The sequence below is a fragment of the Pangasianodon hypophthalmus genome, chromosome 21 (assembly GCF_027358585.1).
Source record: "Pangasianodon hypophthalmus isolate fPanHyp1 chromosome 21, fPanHyp1.pri, whole genome shotgun sequence".
NCBI classification, from domain to species: Eukaryota; Metazoa; Chordata; class Actinopteri; order Siluriformes; family Pangasiidae; genus Pangasianodon; species Pangasianodon hypophthalmus.
In genome coordinates this window covers 8,076,555-8,100,620 of record NC_069730.1, presented here as the reverse complement: position 1 = coordinate 8,100,620, position 24,066 = coordinate 8,076,555, and the positions used below count along the sequence as shown (strand labels likewise).

The 24,066-nt window shown below is 39.4% G+C and overlaps 1 protein-coding gene across 1 annotated transcript; it reads right to left on the bottom strand.

The window, feature by feature from the left end:
- Positions 1 to 1,019: 1,019 nt before the first annotated feature.
- dnaaf11 (dynein axonemal assembly factor 11) lies at positions 1,020 to 23,700 on the bottom strand. The gene is made up of 12 exons (XM_026941263.3): positions 23,455 to 23,700; positions 22,467 to 22,634; positions 22,247 to 22,324; positions 21,922 to 22,094; positions 21,278 to 21,471; positions 18,565 to 18,747; positions 12,381 to 12,458; positions 12,228 to 12,293; positions 12,036 to 12,105; positions 10,468 to 10,563; positions 8,969 to 9,066; positions 1,020 to 3,773 (listed from the first exon to the last, which is right to left on the bottom strand). The coding sequence occupies exons 1-12, from the start codon at positions 23,462 to 23,464 to the stop codon at positions 3,584 to 3,586; spliced, it is 1,404 nt and encodes a 467-aa protein (XP_026797064.3). The 5' UTR covers positions 23,465 to 23,700; the 3' UTR covers positions 1,020 to 3,583.
- Positions 23,701 to 24,066: the final 366 nt, after the last annotated feature.

Sequence of the window (24,066 nt, the reverse complement as noted above, 5' to 3'; positions counted from 1 at the left end):
ACACGTGATGATTCTCACCTGTGTTTTATTAGCCCGAGTTGAGAGTGCTTACACCCGTAACCCGTGAGCGAGAGAGAGACAGACAGAATGCGAGACCGCCTGGCAGAGCTCGGGAGACACACCCACACGTACACACGCCAAGAAGCGTGAACCTGAACCTGGCGGAGCGAAAGTTCAAGAGCGGTCGGTTTTCTGTCGAGTTTGGAAAGGGCGAGGAAAAGCGCACACTGAATAAACACAAGCCCGGAGCTCCGCCAAAATCTCCCGAGTCTCCTGAGTCTTCCTCTACACCTTCCCTCACCGGGGTTCTAGCCTTACGTATTCGTATAATAGAACCTACTGACTAAATCTCACCTGTAATAAGTCAATTATCCTACTAGGAGTCTACAACATTTAGAATACTAAAATAATATTTAGTTGATTTTTAGTGAATTATTTTATAAAATAATTAACTTACGTATCCATATATTACCACATACTACAGGTGAGATTTAGTCAGAAAGTCAGTCATCCTACTGGGAGTCTACTACAACATTTAGAATATGAAAATGTCATGTAATTAATTTTTAGTGAATTATTTTATGAAATAATTAACGTACATATTTGTATGATACCACATTCTGACAAAATCTCACCTGTAGTAAGTCAGTCATCCTACTGGGAGTCTACTACAATATTTAGAATATGAAAATGTCATGTAGTTAATTTTTAGTGAATTATTTTCTAAAACAATTTATTATAAATAGATAGAACATGAATTTAAAAAATGTGTGAAATTTGACGACGGTCCCTTACCGAATGGCTAACCTAAAACTTTAACACGCTGCGTAAGACTACTACAAGTGAATGGGCTGTTCATGTTCTCTGCTGTTTTTCCTGAGATAAAGGGGCAGAGGTTGAAATCGCGGGGGAGTGCAGACTAGCTGACTCTCCTTAACTTTAGAGGACTGGTATTATAATTTGAAGGAGAATAATTCATAACACGGCTTAATTGTGGTACTAATAAATACGCAACACCGTTTCGCATTGATTTATTGAAAAGTAATTTCATTTCAAAATTAGACAGTGTATTTCTTAAGTCAGGGGAACCGTTAACTGCTATGCATTTGACCATGAAAGCAAAATATGTTCTAGTTTAAAATATCATTATTTAATTAAAATAATCAGAAAACATATCACTGATATCATTTTAATGCCAAACCAGACAAAGAAAGAATACAGAAAATCTAATGTCTGGTAACCAAATTATACTTCAATTAAGCAGCTGTTTAATCATATTTCCGTGATATTAATGTGGAGAACTCCATGTGACACATAAAAGATACTGTTTCCCCATCACAGGCGGTCATGAAAGAATTGAGACCCACCCATCACTGTGTGGGTTTTGGTTAAGATTACCAAATAAAAGCACAAAACTAGGAAATTCAATCACTAGCAAAAAAAAAAAAAAATGTAATACATCCAAAACATACCCCAAACAGTGCTGGCCTACACATGTATCCTTAGTTCTCTTCCACTGTGTTACTCTATTCACTCCCCAGAGTTCCCCTCTCCACTCTCTTTCCATTTGGGGAAATCATTAACACAGATGAAAAAGTGAAGTGAAACAACATGTAGGTTTGCCTCGTTTGAAGCTGTACTGACCTGTTCTGTGATGTCAGGAGCAGCTGTGGAATTAAATGATCTGACTAACATCATGTTGCTTAGCACTCTATAATGCCATGTATCAAATTTTGTCAAATAAATGATTTTTTAGATAATTAGGCATGGCGCTCCTCCCTGTGAAAGCTACTTGTAAAAGAAACAAGCACGAGGAGAAGGAGACCCAGGAGGCACAAATACATGCAATCCAAAAAAAAAAATTATAGGTATATACAATTTTCTGAAGAAAAATTCAATACAGTCAGTCAAGTGCATTATAGTACACAGATATCACACAGTAATTCACTTTATTTCATGTTGGTTCTTGTAAGTGGTTGGATTTGCATTTTATGAGTAACTTTAATATTTGGATGCTCCTGATTTTTCTAATAATATACAATCACCTAAAATGATATTAAATGATAAGTGTATATTATTGTGCTGCCTGCGTTCTTTACTCTATCCTTCACTCTTATTTTCCATCCTCCTCTACTCCTGTATATGTCTATAGGGACTAGCCTTTTACTCTCACAGACTGACTGGCTGCAGCAGAGCACGTGCGTGTTTGTGTGTGTGTGTGTGTGTGTGAGTGTGAGTGAGAGAGAGAGAGAGAGAGAGAGAGAGAGATTGTTTGTGTTTGTGTGCATTTGGGTGTGGGAGAGGCAGAGAGAGGAAGATTTCATCAATATTTGATGATAATTTACACACTGCCTGAGTGTAACATGTCATTTGTTTCATATATCATATATCAAAGTAGATGGGGGTATTCTAGCAAACACACTACACGGAGAGAGAATGTACAGTCTCTGCTGTGGGAATATCTCACTGCTCTCAAAGTGGGTGTGGTTCTAACACAAGGCAAGATGAGGTCACCATACACACACATACACACACACACACACACACACACACACACACATATACACACACACACAGTGCTCTGGCTTTACTCACACTGCAAAGGTTGACTGGTCTGTGCAATTCACATTTGTCTCATCAGAGACATCTGAGGGTTACTGACTGGAACTTGGTGTGTATGTACTATATGTGTGCACAGGAAGGGGAGTTTAGCTAGGCACAACATGGCCTAGGCAGAGCACAGGGCACAGATCCCACTGTGTATTGATGGTTACACAGTATGTCTCAGGATAGGGAAGGTAAAATTGTTTGAGATGTGTGGGAAGTAGGGATGAAATCCAGAAATCATAAGAGACAAAGTAAAATAAACATATTAAAAAAAAAAAAAACACCTCAGTTCAGATCCGATTTTCATTCCACAGCCATGGAATGGGGAATTGGGAAGATGAGTGTAAATAATTCAAATTGGCTGACTGCTCAGTGACAATGTCATGTTTTATTCATCTGACCCTTATCCCTCTGGCCCAGAAAAAGTACAGCAAAACTGTAAACCCGGTGTAAACCTAAAGTGGAGCAGCTGGACTGTCTCAATCCAATTCCAATCTGCATTTTAGAGTGTGAACAAAATAAATTTCAAGTGATTTCTGCCCACTGGTGTGAATTCACTAGAGAAGGAATATCCACTTCTGGTGTGCATCTTTGATATAATAAAATGCTATTGGATTTCATATCTGTGAACAAATGGGCTTCCATTCTATCACTATACATGTGCACCTCACACCTATTCTGATCCTTGTGTGAATGAATACTAACAATGCTGGAGACATCTGAATTACAAACTCGAATGAACAAAACTGGAGTACATTTCACTCTAGGCTTGGTACATGTAAACACAATTATACGAATATTCAATAAAAAGTAAAAGATAGGAAGAAACCCAAGAACACCCTGTGAAGTCCATATCTTCACATGCATCCAAAAGAATAACAAAATTCCCCAAAACTGTAATTTATAACTGCTGTCATGTACTGTATTTTCACAGTTGTACATGTATTCTCTCACATTCTTCCATTCTTTGTGTTTCTCACATGAGAGGGGGCACTTCGGGGTCATCCACAAAGTCTTTGGACACAGGCTTCTCTTGGGCTCGACAGGGCCAGGAGAGCTGCAGGGGACCATGGGTAGTGTGGTCTTCTTTAGGGACAATGTTGGCCAGTTGTACAGCAAAGCTTTTGCTGGGGTCAACTTCTAATCTCTGACAACCAGAGATCGCCCTGCAGAAAGCAGCAGCGAAAAAGAGACAGACAGAGAAAGAAAGAAAGAGAGAGAGAGAGAGAGAGAGAAGGAGAATGAAAGAGATGTTTATAATATCTGTGATGCCAGATCTCAGAAGGTATCACTGTACCCAAAAGAGAATAAAACCAACACCACAGGCAGCGTTGACAGCATCAGGACTTTTGCAGGAGAAGCCAACATTTTAGCTTCAAAATTCCTTCAGGAGTGAGTGAGAGTGGTTCTGCATATACTACACAGCACCACCACTAAGAACAGTGACCAAAAACAAGAGCATGCATGGTAAGGTGGGGCCAGACACGTTCAGACAGGCAGAGTTGTTTATAAATGCACATCTTAAAACCTTAAAAATGGCTTTTACATTCTCACTGCACCCGAGGATTTTGAATGTTACACCTCCTTTTGCACCACACATTACCTACAAAAAATAGCAACAGAGTGCATACAGAAAGACTGGCTTTTACCCAGCCAAACTAACAACATGCCAGTGTTAACCAGCAAATTGCTTTTGCCTTGGCACAAAAATAGAGCCCATATTATACAATTACCAGCAAATTGATAGTTAAAACTTATTTATTTTTGCAGCACACATGGAAGCTTTTAATTTGTAATTTGTTTATTCAGTGTAATATTATTTTTTAATTTGTAGTTTTATTTGGATTTTTTTTTATTACATGAACAACCCTGTAAAAATGGTAACATTAGGTGGAAACCTTAAAACTGTTGTGCTCTCTCGTCTATCTATATTTCCTGCCTTGCTCCTCCACTTTCTCTGTCTCTCTTTAATGCCATGTCTGATGTAGGCATGGTGTCTCTCTGGCTGTTGGCTTTTAAATAAATCAACAGGAATTAAATTATATCTGCTGTTAGACCTTACTTTACTTCCTGAGCCAATCTTCCATTGGTGCACACACAAACTTGATGTACTATGAAGCAGCTACCGCTACTGTTAGATCAGACATAAAATAGCTTTGTGAAGTATCTATGTGTGGGTGTGTTTTTTTTGTAAAATTACCCAGAGGTCAGCAATATTCATACTAAGATGATGTCATTATTCAAGGTTGTTTAATTTCTACTGCATACTGTGTGTAAAGATTAAATCCCTCATTCTTTAAGCTAATTTGAAGGAAAATCCCTAATTTTTAAGCTAATTTTAAGGAAAAATCCCTCATTTTTAAGCTAATTTGAAGGAAAACTAACCCAAAATACACACATTCAAGCATGCTCTTAGTAGGACTGCTACAAAAATGAGACAAAATCATAATACTATCTGGCAATTTTCCACAATACTCTTAAAGAATAGCAAGTCATTGCTGTGTATTGGAGTTTACCAAATGTTTTCCAGTCACTAACTGCCTTGAGTCATTTGATAACTATCAAATTACTAAGGCATTTGGTTTCTTTTGTACATTTGAGCAAATTAAATTTTCTTGCATTTTATATATTCTTGCTAGTTTCAATGTCTTGCATACACACAGCCTGATATTTTGTGTACTGAAGTGAAGGTGACTGAGCTTGATCGCTAAAGGCAACCACATAGAAGGGAATTAAAGAGAAAACAGAAAGATTGCTTAAGAAAAAGAAATTACTAAAGATATGAGAAGATGAGAGCAAGAAAGACAGTGAACCCATATTTCATAATGGAAATGAAATGGAGATACAGCATAAGAAAAAAAATGTAAAAGGAAGAGACAGCAAAGGAGACAATATGACAAAAAATAATGCGAATTAAATCATGAATATATACAGAGGTCCTTGACAAGTTTATACCTGCATACACACATGCAATACTCCAATACAGATACACGATTCTCCAGTGACACCAAGTCAACACTCTGGCTGAAGCCATCCCACTGGCTGAGGAGCACATATCTGCACACAGGAACCTACACGTTGTCCTCCCCATCCGAGAACTCCGCTGACCCCAGCATAGTGCCAAAAGAAGCTGCCGTAGCCTACGGCACTCTGTGGAACAAGACCCCTAAAGAACCAGGCTTTCTTCAGCCCTATTAACCTGTCTCTGTTCCTCTCTCCAGAGTACCACAGAGAGCTGGAAGGCCTTGGTAGGTCTTCTGGGGCTACCACTTGCAGGTGGACTGCCCCAAATGTAGGTGGTCGAGTGCAACTGACTGGTCAGGGTCTGTAAAATTAGCAGCATACTAATAAATGCTTTGAGCCAAGATTTCTAACTATGGTGTGACTTTTTGCAAAGTCAGTTAGAAGTGTCTCATTCTGGGTCTACCCTAAAGTATGTGGTAACATTGCCTGCACGCAGGGTTCTAACTGATGGGTTTTGCCAATAGTTTGTGTATGTGAACCAACAAAAGAAGCAGATATAAAGTGTCTTTCATATCACTATTGCCAGATGAATTGCATGCATTATCTGTTAAGCATACAATGTCTGCGTTATTGACCAGAATGTCACATTGTCGTCAAACCCAGCATTTTTGCCAATATTCTGGTGCTGGAGCATATTATTAACCTATCAATATATCTGCCTGTGCAGATAAGAATGTGCCTTGGTCAATCCAATGAGAGCTCTCAAGTGCAATGTGGACGTGACAGGTGGAAGATCAGTTGGCTTGTCACTAAATAGCTTTTGTATGCTTTAGGGAGTACCATAAAGAGAATTCTTCATCTAAAGACTGGTGAGCCCATTGCATAAAGGAAGTGTCTCCATAGATATACTTGAACATACTTTAGGTCAAGAGGCTCTCTGAGGAGTCTCACTTTTGGACAATTGCAAAACACTATAGTGCTCACACTCCACCTTTGACAGATTTTACTGAATTCTGCATCATCTCAGCCCATGTGCACTATGGTGCGTTTGAGTGATCCTCATTCTCAGTAGAGAGTAGTATCAGCATTTGAGTGATTCTCATCCTCATTAAAGCACAGAATCAGCCCTTTTTGTTCTATTCAGCAAATGCATTATCAAGAAGTGTTACAAACCCTTGTAGCAACTTTAATATATGCCACCACTACGCTCTGACCCACCTGGAAAAAAAGCAATGTAAGGATGCTTTTCATAGACTTCAGTTCAGCATTCAACATAATGATCTCACAACAACTCATAGAAAAGCTGAGCCTGCTGGGTAGGAGAACCTCCCTCTGCAAGTGGACTTTTTGACCGGGACACCCTAGTCTATTAGAATCGGCAACACCACCACACTGTACATCGGCACTCCCCAGGGCTGTGTGCTCAGTCCACTGCTGTTTACCACGCTGATTCATGACTGTGCTATAAAGTACAGTTCAAATCACATGATCAAGTTTGCTGATGACACTACAGTTGTGGGACTCATCAGCAACAATGATGTGTCAGCATACAGGGAGAAGGTGAACCAGCTTGCAGAATGGTGTAGAGACAACAATCTATCTCTCACTGTTGATAAGACAAAAGATATGATTGTTGACTTCAGGCAAACTGAAGCTCCAAGTTTCCTGGTGATGACAGAAGACCTCGCTGGACTCTCAACATCACCTGCCTAGCCAAGAAGGCCCAGCAGCACCTCCATTTCCCATGGAGGGTGAAAAGAGCCAACCCCCCTTCCCAGCCTCACCACCTTCCACAGAGGGTGGATAGAGAGCATCCTTACCTACAGCAGATTGTGAGAACAGCTGAAAAGATCATCAGGGCCTCTCTACCCACCATCAGCACCATGCACAATAACCAATGCATCCGAAAAGCCACCAGCATTGTAGCCGACCCTTCCACCTCTTGCTTGGACTAATGATACTAATGATACCCTCCTGCCATCTGGTGCAGAAGGTACAGGAGCATCTGTGCTACCACCACCAGACTCCGCAACAGTTTCTTCCCTTAGGCAGTCAGATTTCACTCACCTTGGCTAGTCGAAGCCCTAACCCAGTAAGACTCAATACCACTGCACTTTCTGTTAATGAGACTCTTTTTTTGCTGCTACATTGCTGCCAATATTGCTGCTACTGTAAGCTACTCAGTAGTTTACAGGCCATTGTTGCAATAGCTTTCCTACACAACGCTGTTCTTTTATCATTGCATCGTGTATCTATTGTACAGTGTATTCACTGTTCTTTAAATTTATTGTTCTGTGTATATTATACTTATTGGAATTATACTAATTGTCCCGTACTTGTCTCACACTGTTATGTAGTTGCACTTTATGTAGTCTTGCATACCGTATTACTACTATACTTACTGTGTTGCACCATAGTCCCGAAGAAACAATACTTCACTCCAATGTATATATATTTCTTTTTTGGCTACCACTCTGCAATGTATTTTGGATTCAGAATTTTAAATTTAGACTCGCTTCATTTTTTCCACTTTATTTTATCCATTTTTCTTATCTTATTTTAATTTTTTATTTAGTTCATTCAGTCATCCTCATTAACCACTTTATCCTACAAGAGTGGATCCAGAGCCTATCCCAGGTACAGTGGGCATGAAACAGAAATTTCAACATAAAGAATATGCATTGATTCACCGCCTCTTTTAGCTATGTTACAGCCCTTCAGCAGTCACGCTACATAATACACCTTTATACACGTATATAAAATTATACATAAACTATAAATATATACAATACTGTGCAAAAGTCTTAGACACCCTATTTTTTTAGTATAAACTTTGCTATAGAGTTTTATTTCATGACTTCTACATTCATTATCGAGTCAGTACAAAAACATTTTAGATTCCACCACAAAATTAAATGTAGCAGAAGAATGTTTGTATGTCAGTAAAGAAATCAGCATATTACATAAGAGACCACTTTTCAGACAAAAAAACATAATGAAGGCTGTTGGGTTTTGCTGCAAAAATAAGAAGCAAGTATGACAGTCAAAGTCTCCAGAAGAACTGTGGCTGCTTCTGCAAGATGCTCAGTAAAACTTACAGCTCATTTCCTTATCAAACTGCACAAATTGTACATCAGACTACTATTTTTTTTAAAAGCAAAGGGTCCTCACACCAAATATTGACTTTGGTTCATTTATTACTGTTTACTGCTCTTTAGTTTGTTTGTTTTTTGTTTGTTTGTTTTTTTTTTTTATGTAGAAACTTTTAATTTCATTATTTTTGAAGGCAACTTTGCTCTACAGCATTTCTCTGCATGTGCCTAAGAGTTTTGTACAGTACTGAAAATACAGATGAAAAACTAGAGAAATAAACTAATAAGAGTGAATGTTTTATTACCTGCCCTTTTCCTTTGAGGTCTCTGAAGTCCCATTTCCTCTGCAGGAACCATTGGTCAGTTTATGAGTTGCTTTTTTTACTTTTACCTCTCCATGCAACTAAACAAACAAAACACACACCCATATTTGTAATGACTGTAGGGATGTAACCATACACATACATTATTCAGATTGAACAATTTGTCCTTGTCAGAAAGCTTCTGACTAGTAATGTCCAACAGGATCTAGGAGGATGAACAAAAAAGTTGTGCCTGCATAAGGTTTTTTTCTTTCTTGTGGAGCTTTAAAGGACAGCTCACCAAAGCTCGTGGGGAGGGTTGCCAGGATTCATCAAAACTCCCACCCAAACTACAACTTAAAACTGCCATACAAAAAAGACTTGAAACTACCCCAAAATGTTCAGGCTTATGAAAAGTTTTATTGTTTATTGTAGCATATTGCTCTTCTTCTCTCAGACTTTTCTTAGGAAACAGTATCACGCATTTCTGATCTGCAGTATCTATCTGCAATACCTGACCATTATACACTGAACCTTGCTCACAGGAGTCAATAGATGCATTATTCAGAGTTTTTTCTTCAGCAGATTGCTCCAGTAGCCAGACCTAAACACTGCCTTACTGAGCTCCAAAATAAACCAATATTTCTACCACATTTCTACCATAATTCTGTACAAACAAAAGAAATACTGAATCTGCCACTTCATAGACCATGTGCTGCGCTCAAGGCAGCATATCTCTGCTGAATCTCCAAAAAAATAATAATTTAATTAATATAAAATTATTTTAAGGCTTATTTTAAGACTTAAGTTTAAGACTTATGTTTTTAAAAGAAAATCTTCTCAGAAAATCATATGGTTATTACACTGAAATGCCACTTAAAGGACCATGGTTTGACTCACAGAAGCACTGCGAGTGCATCCCTGCTTTATAATAGATTCTGATAGTGTGTCCAACAAACTTTTCTGATCTAACAAACTGAAACTGAATTAAATCTGATAGAATATTACTGTAAATAACAGTAAAAGTCATTGTTGTTTTGAAACATAGTTAGCTTGTTTACTCACTTTCATATACAGAAGATACAAAGCTTGCCATAAATGTCCACATAATGTCTGTTCAAGGAGTTGAATAAAAGTTATATTCTGCACTGCATATTGCACTGTAAATTGCTTTTGATGATAGCAGCCCTGAATTTTTGGTGTTTTCCAAGGCATAGTGGTATGTTTATCATAGTATTTAACCAGTGACAGTGTGCTTAAAGAGCTATATTTAAACAGTGACTTATTTCCTTTAGCATATCATCTATATTGATTTAAAGAGGCATGCATTATTGAATAAAAGTAACATTTGGCTGCTAATTACTCTCTTAATGATTGTGGACATAGGAAGGGTGTACCTTTTTTTTCCCACCTGGTTTCCGAATGTTGGTTTACTTTTTAGGAAAAATGACTACATATTGAAATCTGTTTGGCATTATCTGTGTCAAGGTTCATTCAAGTACCTTGAGCATGGTGATAAGCAGGTGGCCAGTAGTTTGAGATCTCTGAGCTGTGCTGCTATCTGGTTTAACCTCATCAGGCAAAACCAACTGGAACACCTGCAAAAACACCCACAAATCAGCGAAACGAAAGGATGTACATTACTGAGGTATTACAGTGCATTATTATTATTGCTGTCTAGTAATCCCACAGCATTAAAAAGCCACAGCATTAAAGTACTTTTGCTTCGATTGTGGTAAGCTACAGAGCCACCACACAAGCCAAATCTGTCTGAACCAAAATAGATTCGTCACTGTAGATAACATTTAGTGCTGTGTTTTAATACTTGGGATTTACTAAGCAGTGATTAATAATGCACTAGATTTGGACACATCCGTCTCATTATCTCATATGTGGTGATGATATTAGGAAATGTTGCATGAGTAAAATAGGAAATCGGTAAATGTCTAAACGTGTTGGAATCGATAAAATAAGAAAAGTGAGAAGCTGAATATAAAAGGCAGCAGTAAATGATAAATGGGGGGATATTAATTATTTTTAATTTAAAATAATTAAAAATAATTAAAATAATTAAAAGCATTTTTAATTCATTCTATAATCAATATTTGTATACAATTATATTTGGACTCATCATATAGCATGTTATATGATTCTGTAGAATATTCCCTAATGACATCAGAGACAATTATGTCAAGGAATTACTCTCTAAGACAACATGAGGAAAAAACCTTGAGTGTAACCAGACTCATCCTCTTCTGAGTGAAACCAGATAATAGGATTTTGATCAGGAATAAATACATTGTTAAATTTGATTAAACTCTGCATCTGAGTAAAAGCTTTTTAAAATAGGGTTAAAACATGATAAATATCAGAAAAAAGTGCATTTTGCTTCTCTGCTAGGACTTCTAATAAAAACTGAAAGCTTCAAAAGATGCTGTAAGTCTGATTGCAGACTGAAACTGTAGTCTTAATTCTAATTTAATTCTAATATATGTCAGGGTAAGACAAACTGGTACCAAATGTAAGGCACAAGAACGGTAGTACAACAAATCAACAGTTGTCAGGAAATAAATTGTTCATAAAAATATATATATAGCCTTTTTTGTTTGAGTTCATCCACAGGTCAGAGGCTTGATGCTAGATCATCTGTACAGGTCTAGCACTATTAACTACAGTCTTCTTGGAAGTACAGCCCCCATGTGTATTGATCAGGGGTGTGTGTGTGTGTGTGTGTGTGTCAGAGAGAGAAAGAGAAAGAGAGAGATTCAAAAGACCTTGAACCCTGACCTGCACTGTAAAAGTGATCTACACAGACACACGAAAATTGAAGTGTTCAGGAATGAGTAGATTTACAACAAGGCAATATGTTTTAAGACCACCAAGCCTGCAGCTGCAGCCCATTAAACTAATCAGAGAAAGAGTGAGAGAGGAGAGTCAGTGAGAGAGAAAAAGGAAAGAGAAAGATGGAGGAGCGGCAGAGAAATAGACAGTTTGTCTGTGTGAATATACAATTACACAAGTAAATAATTGTGTGTAGGTACATTTTTCTGCAAGAGAGACAGTATCACACCTTTCCTTTGACAGTCACCCTCACGTATGTAGGCTGAATATCCACATGCAGCAAAGAGGTGTCCAAATGCCTGCAACCGCATAGTACAGACAGAATATTACACATTCCTGGACAAATAGCTCCTAATGTGTAGGATATTCAGAAAACTGTTTTTTTGTGTGTGTATGTGTGTGTGTTGGTGGTGGTGTGTACCTGTATACATGCAGATCCAAAAGTACACAGTTGTTTTCTTCATCTTCACTTAGAGTAAAATCCAACCTGGAGGGACAAAATGGAGCACACAATACATATTGTAAGTGCTGGAATGTGTACCTTGGGCGTAGGTGTCTGTGCTAGTGGACATACTTTGGTTCATTCATGTTCAGCACTCTTCCATCAGATGTGATCAGAGTTCTGGGAGGTTTATCCTTCCTCTTTGGCTCTCTACACAAAATAGCAAGAGAAGGCTGAGTGAGAGTTCACATGTAAGTAAAGTTATCTACAGTATGTGTGTGATACACCCACAATCCACGTAACCAAGTGCTCAAGCATACACTCACCGGTCACTTTAACAGGAACACCTGTACACTTGTTCATTTATGCAGTTACCCAATCAGCCAATCATGTGGGAGCAGCAAAATCCATAAAACAGCAGAAGACCACATCAGGTTCCACTCTTGTTAGCCAAGAACAAGAATCTGAGGGTATCCTGGGCACAGACTCACCGAAACTGTACAGATGAAGACTGGAAAAAGACCAAGTGACAGATTCTTGCTCTTGGCTGACAGGAGTGGAACCCAATGTAGTCTTCTGCTGTTATGGTCCATTCACCTCAATGGTGTTTTGTGCATGCTGTGATGCTTTTCTGCTCACCACGGATGTAAAGAGTGATTATTTGTGTTACTATATCCTTCCTGGAGGGACAAAATGGACAAAATGCAGTTCAAACCAGTCTGGTCATTCTCCTCTGACCTCTCTTCTCAACAAGGCATTTCCACCCACAGAACTGTCACTCACTGAAGGTTTTTTGTTTTTTTTGCACTATTCTGTGTAAACTGTAGAGACTATAGTGTGTGAAAATCCCAGGAGATCAGCAGTTTCTGAAATACTCAAACCAGCCCAACTGATACCAACATCTATGCCACAATCAAAGTCACAGAGATCAGTTTTTTTTTTCATTCTGATGTTTGATGTGAAGCTCTTGATCTATATCTGCATAATCCTTTGCATTGCACCGATTGGCTCATTAGATAACTGCATGAATGTGCAGGAGTACAAGTGTTCCTAATAAACTGGACGATGAATGTATGTCCTGGTGTAGGATGTCACTTGATATCAATTCAATTCAAATTTATTTGTATAGCACTTTTAACAATGGACATTGTCACAAAGCAGCTTTACAGAAATAAATACATTCAAATTAAATTAAACCAAAATAAATTGTAAATATGTGAATTTATCCCTAATGAGCAAGCCAGAGGCGACAATGGTAAGGAAAAACTCCCTGAGACGATATGAGGAAGAAACCTTGAGAGGAACCAGACTCAAAAGGGAACCCATCCTCATCTGGGTGCTAACGGATAGTGCAATTATAAATACATACCCTCTATAACAGTGTACTCAATAGACAAATAGCGCAGTTGTTCAACCAGTAAATTCATCATGGTTTTCACAAGAAGTTCGGTTTGTTAAACATTTACATTTACATTTATGGCATTTGGCAGACGCCCTTATCCAGAGCGACTTACAATAGTGCTTTGAAGTCTATCAAAAATACATTCTGATAATGGCTCGCTAGGTCACAAACTAGAAATACCATCAGTCCAAAACTCTGTTGGGGAGGTGATTTTTTTTTTTTTCTGGTGAAAGTGCTAATTTAAGTATTTTATGAAGAGGTAAGTCTTTAGACGTCGTTTGAAGACTGCCAGTGACTCAGCTGTTCGGACATCTAGGGGAAGTTCATTCCACCACCTTGGTGCCAGAACAGAGAAGAGTCTCGATGCATGCCTTCCTTGTACTCTGAGAGATGGTGGGACCAGTCGAGCAGTGCTAGAGGATCGGAGGGAGCGTGGTGGCACTCGAGGTGTGATAAGTGCTTTGAGATAAGTGGGTGCTGGTCCGTTTTTGGCTTTGTAGGCGAGCATCAGTGTTTTAAATCTGATGCGGGCAGCTACAGGAAGCCAGTGGAGGGAGCGCAGCAATGGGGTGGTGTGGGAAAATTTAGGAAGGTTGAAAACCAATCGCGCAGCTGCATTCTGGATCAGTTGCAGAGGATGAATGGCGCTCAGAGGCAGACCTGCCAGGAGTGAGTTGCAGTAGTCCAGTCTTGAAAGGGACTGAACAAGCACCTGTGTGGCCTGTGAGGAAAGAAATGGACGAATTCTTCTGATGTTATAAAGAAATCGACATGAGCGTGTTAGATTAGCAATGTGAGAGGAGAAGGACAGTTGATTGTCCATGGTTACCCCAAGGTTGCGTGCGGTAACCGAAGGCGAGATCAGAGAATTGTCTAGGGAAATTGCAAGATCCTGAGATGGGGATGAATCACCTGGGATGAACAGCAGTTCAGTTTTGGTGGGATTAAGTTTCAGCTGATGAGTTGTCATCCATGATGAGATGTCAGCCAGACAAGCTGATATCCGAGCAGAAACATGAGAGTCTGAGGGAGGGAAGGAGAGGATGAGTTGAGTGTCATCTGCATAGCAGTGGTATGAAAACCCATGTGAGGATATGACCGCACCAAGAGATCGAGTATAGAGGGAGAACAGGAGAGGACCAAGTACTGAGCCTTGTGGAACACCAGTGGAGAGTCTGCGAGGAGCAGATGTGGATCCCTTCCATGTCACCTGATGTGACCGATCTTCCGTTAAACCTATCCACCGTTAAACCTATCCACTGTCCACTGATGGAGTCCTGAGTACAAAGCTACTTGTGGTAACCGCAGCCCCAAAACCACCACAGCAATCGCAGTCCCAAGCCATCACAGTACATCTCCCCATATGAGATCCCCAAGCCATCTCCACGGCCCCCAAGTGGCACCACCCCCAGTAATCCCAATGATATAAGACCGTCCATTTGGGGCCACCCCCCGTAGCAGCAAGCAATCTCAAACGATGAGAACTCCAGCCAGAAGTAGGGCATCAGGATGGATCAGGCAGGTCCGGAGAGCAGAAGAGATCAGGATCACTGGTATCTCAGGGGTAGCATGTGTAGCTCCAACCAGAACTAGGGCATCAGGATGGATCAGGCAAGTCCGGAGAGCAGAATGGGTCAGGATCACTGGCATCTCAGGAGTAGCATGTGTAGACAGAGAGAGAGAGAGAGGGAGAGATTGTTAGGTAACTTTTGTCCCGTAATGGTTAAGGACAACATACTTTGTGTGCAGAGTGCAAGCAGGGACTCCAGCAAGACTAGCTATGACAGAATAACTAAAAGGGAAAGCCAGAAGGTAACACAGACATGAGGGCACCCTGGGACAAACCTGAGTGAATGCGTGACAGTGGGGGGGCAACAGCATCCAAACATCCCAGTTGACCACAAAACTCTATGCCTTTGAACCTTCCAGACCTGCTCCTTTACAGGATCAGATGGCGATCCAATCATGGTTGAAGATTACTGATAAAACTCGCTGCAGTTGCTGATGTGAATGTACATTTGACGCAGTAGGATGGCAAGGTTCATATATTATGATTAAGATACATTTTAAATGAGATGAGATAATGATCTTAGATAGCTTCAGACTGGAAATGTGTCTATATTTTCAATATTTAATCCAAATGTTAGTATTAAGTCAAGTGTGTGACCACTACTATGAGTGCGTCCTATTACATGCTGATTAACCCTATAACCCTATTCTATAATGAATCTAGAATGGACACAACCGCTGTTCTCAGAGAGTCTTCTGGGTTATCAAAATGAATATTAAAGTCTCCAACAATTAATGCTTTGTCTAAAGAAACAACCAGGTTAGAGATGAAATCTGCAAATTCACAAAGGAATTCAGAATATGGCCCTGGGGGTCTGTAAATAATAATTAGCAGAATCGTCTGGGTAGACTTATTTTTTGTGGCTACGTATGTTATGTTGGTATAAAGAATTTCAAACGTTTTGAATTTATGACTTAGTTTTTGTTTGACGCCTAGAGTATCATTATAAATAACTGCGACACCTCCTGGTCTGCCAGTTAGATGGCGCTGATGTATGTAACTGTATCCTGGAGGACTAGCTTCATTTAATGCGACATACTCGTTAGGTTTAATCCACGTTTCTGTTAAACACAGTACATTAAACTCCTGATTGGTAATAGTTTCATTAACAATAAGCGCTTTAGACGTAAGAGATTTAATATTTAACAGTCCTAGCTTCAAATCAAAGGTGCTGGCTGTGCATTGTTTGATTTAATTTTACATTAATTAGGTTACGGAGACTATGTGCTATGCTGCAAGAAATGAGAGCAGCACCTTCCCGAGTGGGACGGATACTGTCCCGCCCTAACAGGCCAGCCTTGCCCTCAATACTACTCCAATTATCTATAAAGCCCACATTGTTTTCGGAGCACCACCTGGACATCCAGCAGTTCAGCGACCATAACCTGCACTGGGATGGGGCCAGAGCATACTACAGCATCAGACATCACCTTTGCTAATTTACACACCTCTACAATGTTACTCTTATTAACCTCTGACTGACGAAGGCATATATCATTAGCTCCTACATGAATAACTATCTTTGAGAACTTGTGCTTCCCGAAGACCCTAAGATTACCTGCTATGTCCGGCGCCCTGGTTGCCGGTATACACCTAACTCAAGCTGCTGGTGCCCCTAAATGCCTAATTTCACGTGCTTTAAGATAGTCCCTCCTACAACCAGAGCTCTTTCAGATTTCTGCTAGACACATGAATCGGCGAGGAGTGGTGCTCCCGTGGGCGAGCCTTAGCGTTAACTTTGGCTTTGCGATTATGCTGCCGACTAGTCACCCATTCGCCCCACTCTAAGGGCTGTAATGCCGGAGTTGGAGGATCCCTGCCTAACATTCCTCTACAGAAACTACACTGCTCTCACTTTCACTAACCCTCTCTAGAGTCTGGATGCACACCTCTAATGCTTCAATCTTCTCCATCAGAGAGCTAACTAATATACACTTAGAACAGATAAAGTTATTACTAACAAAAGAGGAAGAGTGACTAAACATCCTGCACTGAACACACTGAACAAGCTGAATGTTTGCCATATTATTTAACCTACCTTAGTTGAAGATTTGTTGATATTATTTTAGATGACACGAATCCGGCGTGAATGGCCTCCACTCGCTGTCTTGACAAAAAACAAAAGCGTTCTTCGAAAAAATGAAAATACGGCAGATGAAAGCGATAGCACAAAATTATTGATTAAAAAAAAGAAAGAAACAGTATAGCTTAAGCGCCGACGCAGGCAAGAAATTCCCGGCAAATGATTTGAAAACAGGAACTCAGAAATTTCCATCATGCATTTTCCTGTGGATTAATCTCAAATGGTGTTCTAAATGTCCACAAGTGCTCTATGTAAGTTCTAGAGCACCACTAGGCAGTAAACACATCCTGTAGAGTAAATAGAAACTCATTTGAGATTTGGCTTAATTATGTTTGGGGAGAATAAATTTTAAAAATCCTGTATGAAGATATGTTGATGATGAGGAATTTTCATTAGCTGTGAAAGTGTCACCATCAGCCGTTCTTTAATAATGAAATACACTAAATTTTTAATTCAATTAATGTTAGTATTTAATATGAATAGAGACATTGGTCCCCACAGGTTGTTTAGTTCTACTCAGAAGTGTGTGTGTGTGTGTGTGTGTGTGTGTGAGTGTGTGAGAGAGAGGGAGAGAGAGAGAGGCATTGTGTGAGAGAGGCATTGTTGGGGCAGCAACACATAAACGTAATTATTCCTCTCTCTCTAGGATGTAAGGTAATCAAGACCTTGCTGTTCTGATTTCTCTTAATTAAATATTGCCCTTATTTGAATTCTTTCTCCATCTTAACTCTGCTCTTTCACTCCAGGTGGTGAGAGACTTTGATGAATGTTAAAATCAGAAGACAGCATTTTCTATCCACTTCAGCACACATCATATCTCTCTCTGTGTACATTGGTCCAGTTTATTACTTCACTGGTCACTGGTACTAAAGGTTTCCACTGGTAGTTTTTGGTACCTACTAATGACTGGCAGAAACAGGATGGTGGTGTCTAATTGCTTGGACATAACACAAAAACAAACACAGAGCTGTGATTTTATCTTTTTTAAAAAAATAGGGAAAAAATTTAATCAATCTTTGTTAACCAAACAGCATATCAAATAGACTGAACATTTTTTTTTCCAAGTTGTACTTGATAGCAAGTGACTTTTCATGTCATCACTGTATGACCACTCCAGCTGTCTTTTAAATATGTGACAAAAAATGAACTAGAACTAGAACCCAGAGGAGTTCTGGTTAAGACCTATTCTTGATGAATGTTCATGTTTTTCCTCCCTCCACCCTCTTTTTCTGGCCCTATTTCCTTGTCCCTGACAGTGTACCTCAGTCTCTCTTTTGTTCTCCTCTTCTCCTCTAGATGGCGATGTGCCTCCAGTCTTGACTCTGGAGTAAAGGCACATGGCTTTTCCCAAAAATCATTCTCCTCATCCTCTGAGTTTGAATTCTGATTTGGATGGCACTCAAGATTTGGGTCTTGGTTCGTGTTCTCCTTGGTTATCTGAGAGCTAAAACAAACATACACAAGCAATTATGCCACAAATACAAACAGCTGTTATAAGCATAGACTTTCATACCTCTTCTATATATATATATATATATACACCCAGAAATATTTTTCTATTTCGGTCATTCAGCCCTTTTACACCTATACCCCAGAATATTACTGTACTGGCATTGTGTGGTCCTGGTGAGTTGATCCATCTATTCAGTCACTCTTTCTCTTTAAGTGGTTGTAATCATGCTAAATAAAACCCTCTAGTTATGGTCCAAATGGTTGTTCTGACCTACATTAATGCTGCTGGACAGTAAATGAATCAGATGCCTATGACATACAGTGGGGTCCAAAAGTCTGTAATTATGCAACATCCCGAATACTGAATAGTCAAGATGTTGCACATTTTTTTGTTTTGTTTTAGAATTTTCAAAATTCAAAAACGTCCTGTTTATTTCCAGTTTTAAATTTTAAAAATCCCAGATTTTCAATGTGGTCTCAGACTTTTGGACCCCAATATACATATCAGGTGTTTGTTTTTCAGTTGACAAGGACAATCCATAAATGTATTTCTGACTTGCTCCCGGCGTTCCAGATCCACCACTACCCTTACCAAGATAAAGTGGTTACTTAAGATGCCTGAATGTATTCCATTCTCATCCAGGAAGGAATTCGTGTTTAGTGGTTTCCATGGCATTAATGCAGAGTTATTTATTTTAGCCACTGATGTGTAAAGTCCATATTATTTGGCTGTTGGACCATTCTCAGCCATGATATGATAATGCTATAGCAATGTAGCTGGTGCAAGTAAATCCGGAACAGTAGTATTACCGGGATTTTGAAACACCTACAGTAAATGTTACTGCCAGGTTGTCATACCAATGGCACATGTGTCATAGTCAACAGTGGTTCTGTGCTCTCCCCTATACATATTAAAAGGGTAGGAAAAGGACCACCACAGAACCACATTGGACCACATGGACCATTTTTAGCATAGCAGAATTAACTTTAAAATGCTATAACTTTACTTGTGGTCGGGATGCAATAGGGAAACGAATCCTGTAGTTTTCAGAACTATATATAGTATAATTATAGAAACCTTTATCCTGGTCAGGGTCATGGTGGGTCCAGAGCCTATAGCAGGAACACCCAGTGTGAAGCAGGAACTATATATAGTAAAATATTGTAGAACCTGGTGCGTATGGGTGTGGAGGAAGACTCGGAAGACTTGCAGAAAAATGAGCTCTGGGCTCACTTTTATTTTCAGCAGTGCTTTTCAGCACACTTACTCACACTGACTCAAAAACTCAGCAAAAACCCAAACAAAAACAGAAATGCAACCCAAAAGGGGCTGTCACTAGCTGTCATCATGCACAGGTGATGCTCGACCACATGCCTGATACCACAAATATATATACACTATATGGCCAAAGATTTGTGGACACCTGTCCATCACACCCATAACATCCTCAAACTTCTGCCACAAAGCTGGAAGCACACAATTTTATAGGATGTCTCTGTAGCATTACAGTTTCCACAGGAACTAAGGGGCCAAGCCCAAGCATGTTACTGCATGACAATGCTCCTATTCACAAAGTGAGGTCCATGAAGACATGGTTTGCCAAGGTTGGATTGGAAGACTGTGAGTGGCCTGCACAGAGACCTGATCTCAACTGCACTGAACATGTTTGGGAGGAATTGGAATGAGGGCTGCACATCACACACGTGTGTGTGTGTGTGTGTGTGTAAAATTTTGTCAGTCATTTCATTTAATAATTATACACTTGCTCATTTATGCAGTTATCTAATCAGTTAATCATGTGGCAGCAGCACAATGCATAAAATCCTTTAGATACAGGTCAAGAGCTTCAGGTACTTTTCACATCAAACATCAGAATGGGGGAAAAACTATGATCCTGGTGACTTTGACTGTGGCATGGTTGTTGGTGCCAGACAGGCTGGTTTGAGTATTTCAGAAACGACTGATCTCCTGGGATTTTCACATAAAACAGTCTCTAGAGTTTACATAGAATGGTGCAAAAAGCAAAACCACTGAGTGAGCAACAGTTCTGTGGGTGGCAATGCCTTGTTGATAAGAGAAGTAAGAGGAAAATGGCCAGATTGATTCGAGAATGCCTACACTCCAGTGGAATGCTATCTTTCTTTCTTTCTTTCTTTCTTTCATTCATTCATTCATTCATTCATCTTCATTATACACTTTATCCTACTCAGGGCTGTGGTGGCACAGTTGAATGCAGTGTTTAACAAGTTATGCTCAATATAAAAAGCCATTTAAAAAGCAATGGAAGAAATGCTTTGGACACCTGAAGATAAATTAACCTCATTGTTATTGTATGTACAAGGTACCTTATATGGTAGGAGTACCTGATCAAACAACAATTCCATTTCTAGGAGTATATTTACCATTAGCCATTTACCATTACCATTTTTGCTGTACTAGACAAGGACTGGCTGAATGCACAATACTACAAACACACATTCTGAGGTTAGATTTTTTATGTTGTGTAATACATCATACTCACTCGTTCCTCGGGAGACGCTTGTGATCTAAATCTTGTGGGTTGCTGCTTGAGTTTTCTTTTAGCCCCTCCCTCTTCTGTTTCTCTCTCCTTTCCACATATTCAGCCTCTTGTTCTAAGACACACTTCTTCAAGTCATCAAAGTTTTGCAGTGCCTGTATCCGTTCTGCTCGCCCTATTGCTGTGCCATCTAGCCACTGTTAAGGATAAAAGATGACCATATAATCGCATACAGATAGAAAAACATAGTGATTTATGCGCTGGTATTTATTCATCTTTACCTGTCCTGTGTCCCAATGCTGTTTTGTAACACCCAGGACTACAGATTAGTACGCATTAGTACAATTAATACAGATGATTCTGACAGCTAGCAAAGTAAGCTAAATGGCTCTGTACATAGTTGACAGGAATGTAACTGAGCCTCTTACTAGTCTTCAAAGGAAGAGAGTTGTGAGTGAAAGTCAACAAGGGCTTAATGGGGTAAAACAGAGGGCTGACATGACTCCACTACCAGATATAACTGATCCAGCTAATCAGGGGAATCTGGGGGTATCTCTGTGTTAGACGTATCTTGGAACTAAACTCTGTTGGAGGAGAAAATTAGAATGAAACCCTGTTTCTCTGCCTGATAGTGCAGTATGCAGTACCTGAAGTTGAGGCAGGCAGGCCAGCACATACTGCCTGTAACCCTTAAACTCAGTGCAGGGATTTCCCACAAGAAAAAGCTCCCGGAGGTGCACATTCTGTTTCAGAGACTCCACACTGCTCAATCGACCAACAAAATTCACAGTCAGGTCAAGCTTCTGAAGATCTTCGCAACCTACACATGTATCATACACACGTATATTCACATACACAGTGAACAAAAAAAACAAAAAAAACAGTTGAATCTGTCATTCCAGCAAACAGAGTCTGTTGTGAAAAAAATGGAGTGACATAAAGAAAGGTGAAAATGTGGAATAGAGCTTTTACCTTCCAAATTTTCAATCACTTCAATGTTATTCAGTGCCAGATTCAGATACTCCAACTTCTTCAGTCTACCAACATTCTCTACAAAACACACATACACTAATTCTGTATAAGAATAATTAGAACAAATTGCTTTTTTTATGAAAACAAGAATGTGCTCAGGTGTGACACTATGGTCATGACAACACCATGGCAAAATAAACAGAATACTGTGCCTCTTTACCTATCTTGGAAATTAGGTTGTTTTGCAAATAGAGGATTTTCAGGTCTCGGCACCACCTGTCAATGTACTCTATACGTTCAATGTCCTGCTGATGTAATGAAATCTCCTCCAGAGAAAAGATCTCACAGTTGTTGTGCTCAGCACGATGGCGGATGAGATCTTCACTGACTGGTTGGAAAAGAAAGCGATACCATTAATACCATGAAAGTAGTATTTACTGCAAATGCTGCACCACTGATTACTTCACTGATTACATAAAGGCTTTACAATATTTAGGGCTTTCCAATAATTTACAAAATATTAGGCCTTAGTGCTCTTTAGTTTTGTCTACACGTGTATATAGTGGTTAACTTGTATAGACAATTAAAGTTTTAACTTTGGTTTAATTCTTGAATATTTCCCTTACTGAAGCTAAAATTTTCCAAAGATAATAAAAAAATTAAGGTTTTTACTTAATTAATTATATTACCCTAATTTCAGTTACAAAAACATATCTTTTTACGACTACCTTTCTAACTGAAGTCTATCTAATATTTTACATCGCCTAAAATAATAATAATTCAAGACTTTCACTCTTGATATTGCAGGGAAATCAGTTTCTTGTCGGGAGAGTATCGCCTTTACAGACAGTAGAGAAGACCAATTATCAAGGTATTAATATAGAAGTGTAAAAATTAAAAAGAGGTGCTATTTTAAGTTACCAGTGCTGCTAAATGAATGAGGTTTTTTTTTAGATTCGAATGCAAACCAATCATCATTAAGCAAAAAAATTGTGATCCTCTGTTCTACTTCACTATCTAACTAGCTAACTGGCCAGCTAGTTGCAAATTGGACGTCAGGTAACGTTGTAATGTACAAACTTTCTGTGAACCTGAAGTTCGAAAACACTCATTACTGCTGCATATCAGCATGTATTTATGTAAAAACGTGATAACCTAAGCCGTTTTAGTTATGTGCAGATAATTAGTTAGGAACGAAGACCACTTACTGCGCACCATGCTTGAGTTTGTGAAGCGTTACTATGGGAACGTGTATTGCGGAAGTACGAAATAGGCTCGGCTTTCTGTGTGTTTTTCAGTGGTGTTTATCGCCGCCTTTTAATGCAGCTAATTTCAAAATATCCCACTGAAGTTTTCAGTTCAAGCCCTTGTGTAAGTCCCTCTTGGTAGGCTCGTCTAGTGAACGCCGTAAATGCAGAGAGGGAGGGAAGGGAGAGAGATTGATTCATGCCGGCCCCACACTCCAGCTCAGTTGGTGGCGGTAATGCGCCCAACTCCTGAATCGACGTAAAACGCCAAAGAAGAAGAGAGCAGGCGCGTGTAGTTGTAGCGGCTAATTGATTTGTTGATTTGAACTGTTTTTCACACACTAATAATGGAAGCAAGAAAAGTATTGTGGAAGTAGTTGTAAATAGACTGTTGATAATCAGGCTTTCTGCTCTTGCAGCAATGGGATGTCTGATGTCAATTTCTTCTGTTCTTTTTCTCTTTTTTTTAAGGCGTATATGGCATTAGAATAAAGCACGAAGCTAAAGATGCAATGTGCCTGTTGAAAATGTAGGGAAATAAAGACGAGCAAGCATGCAATAAAGTGGTCTGAA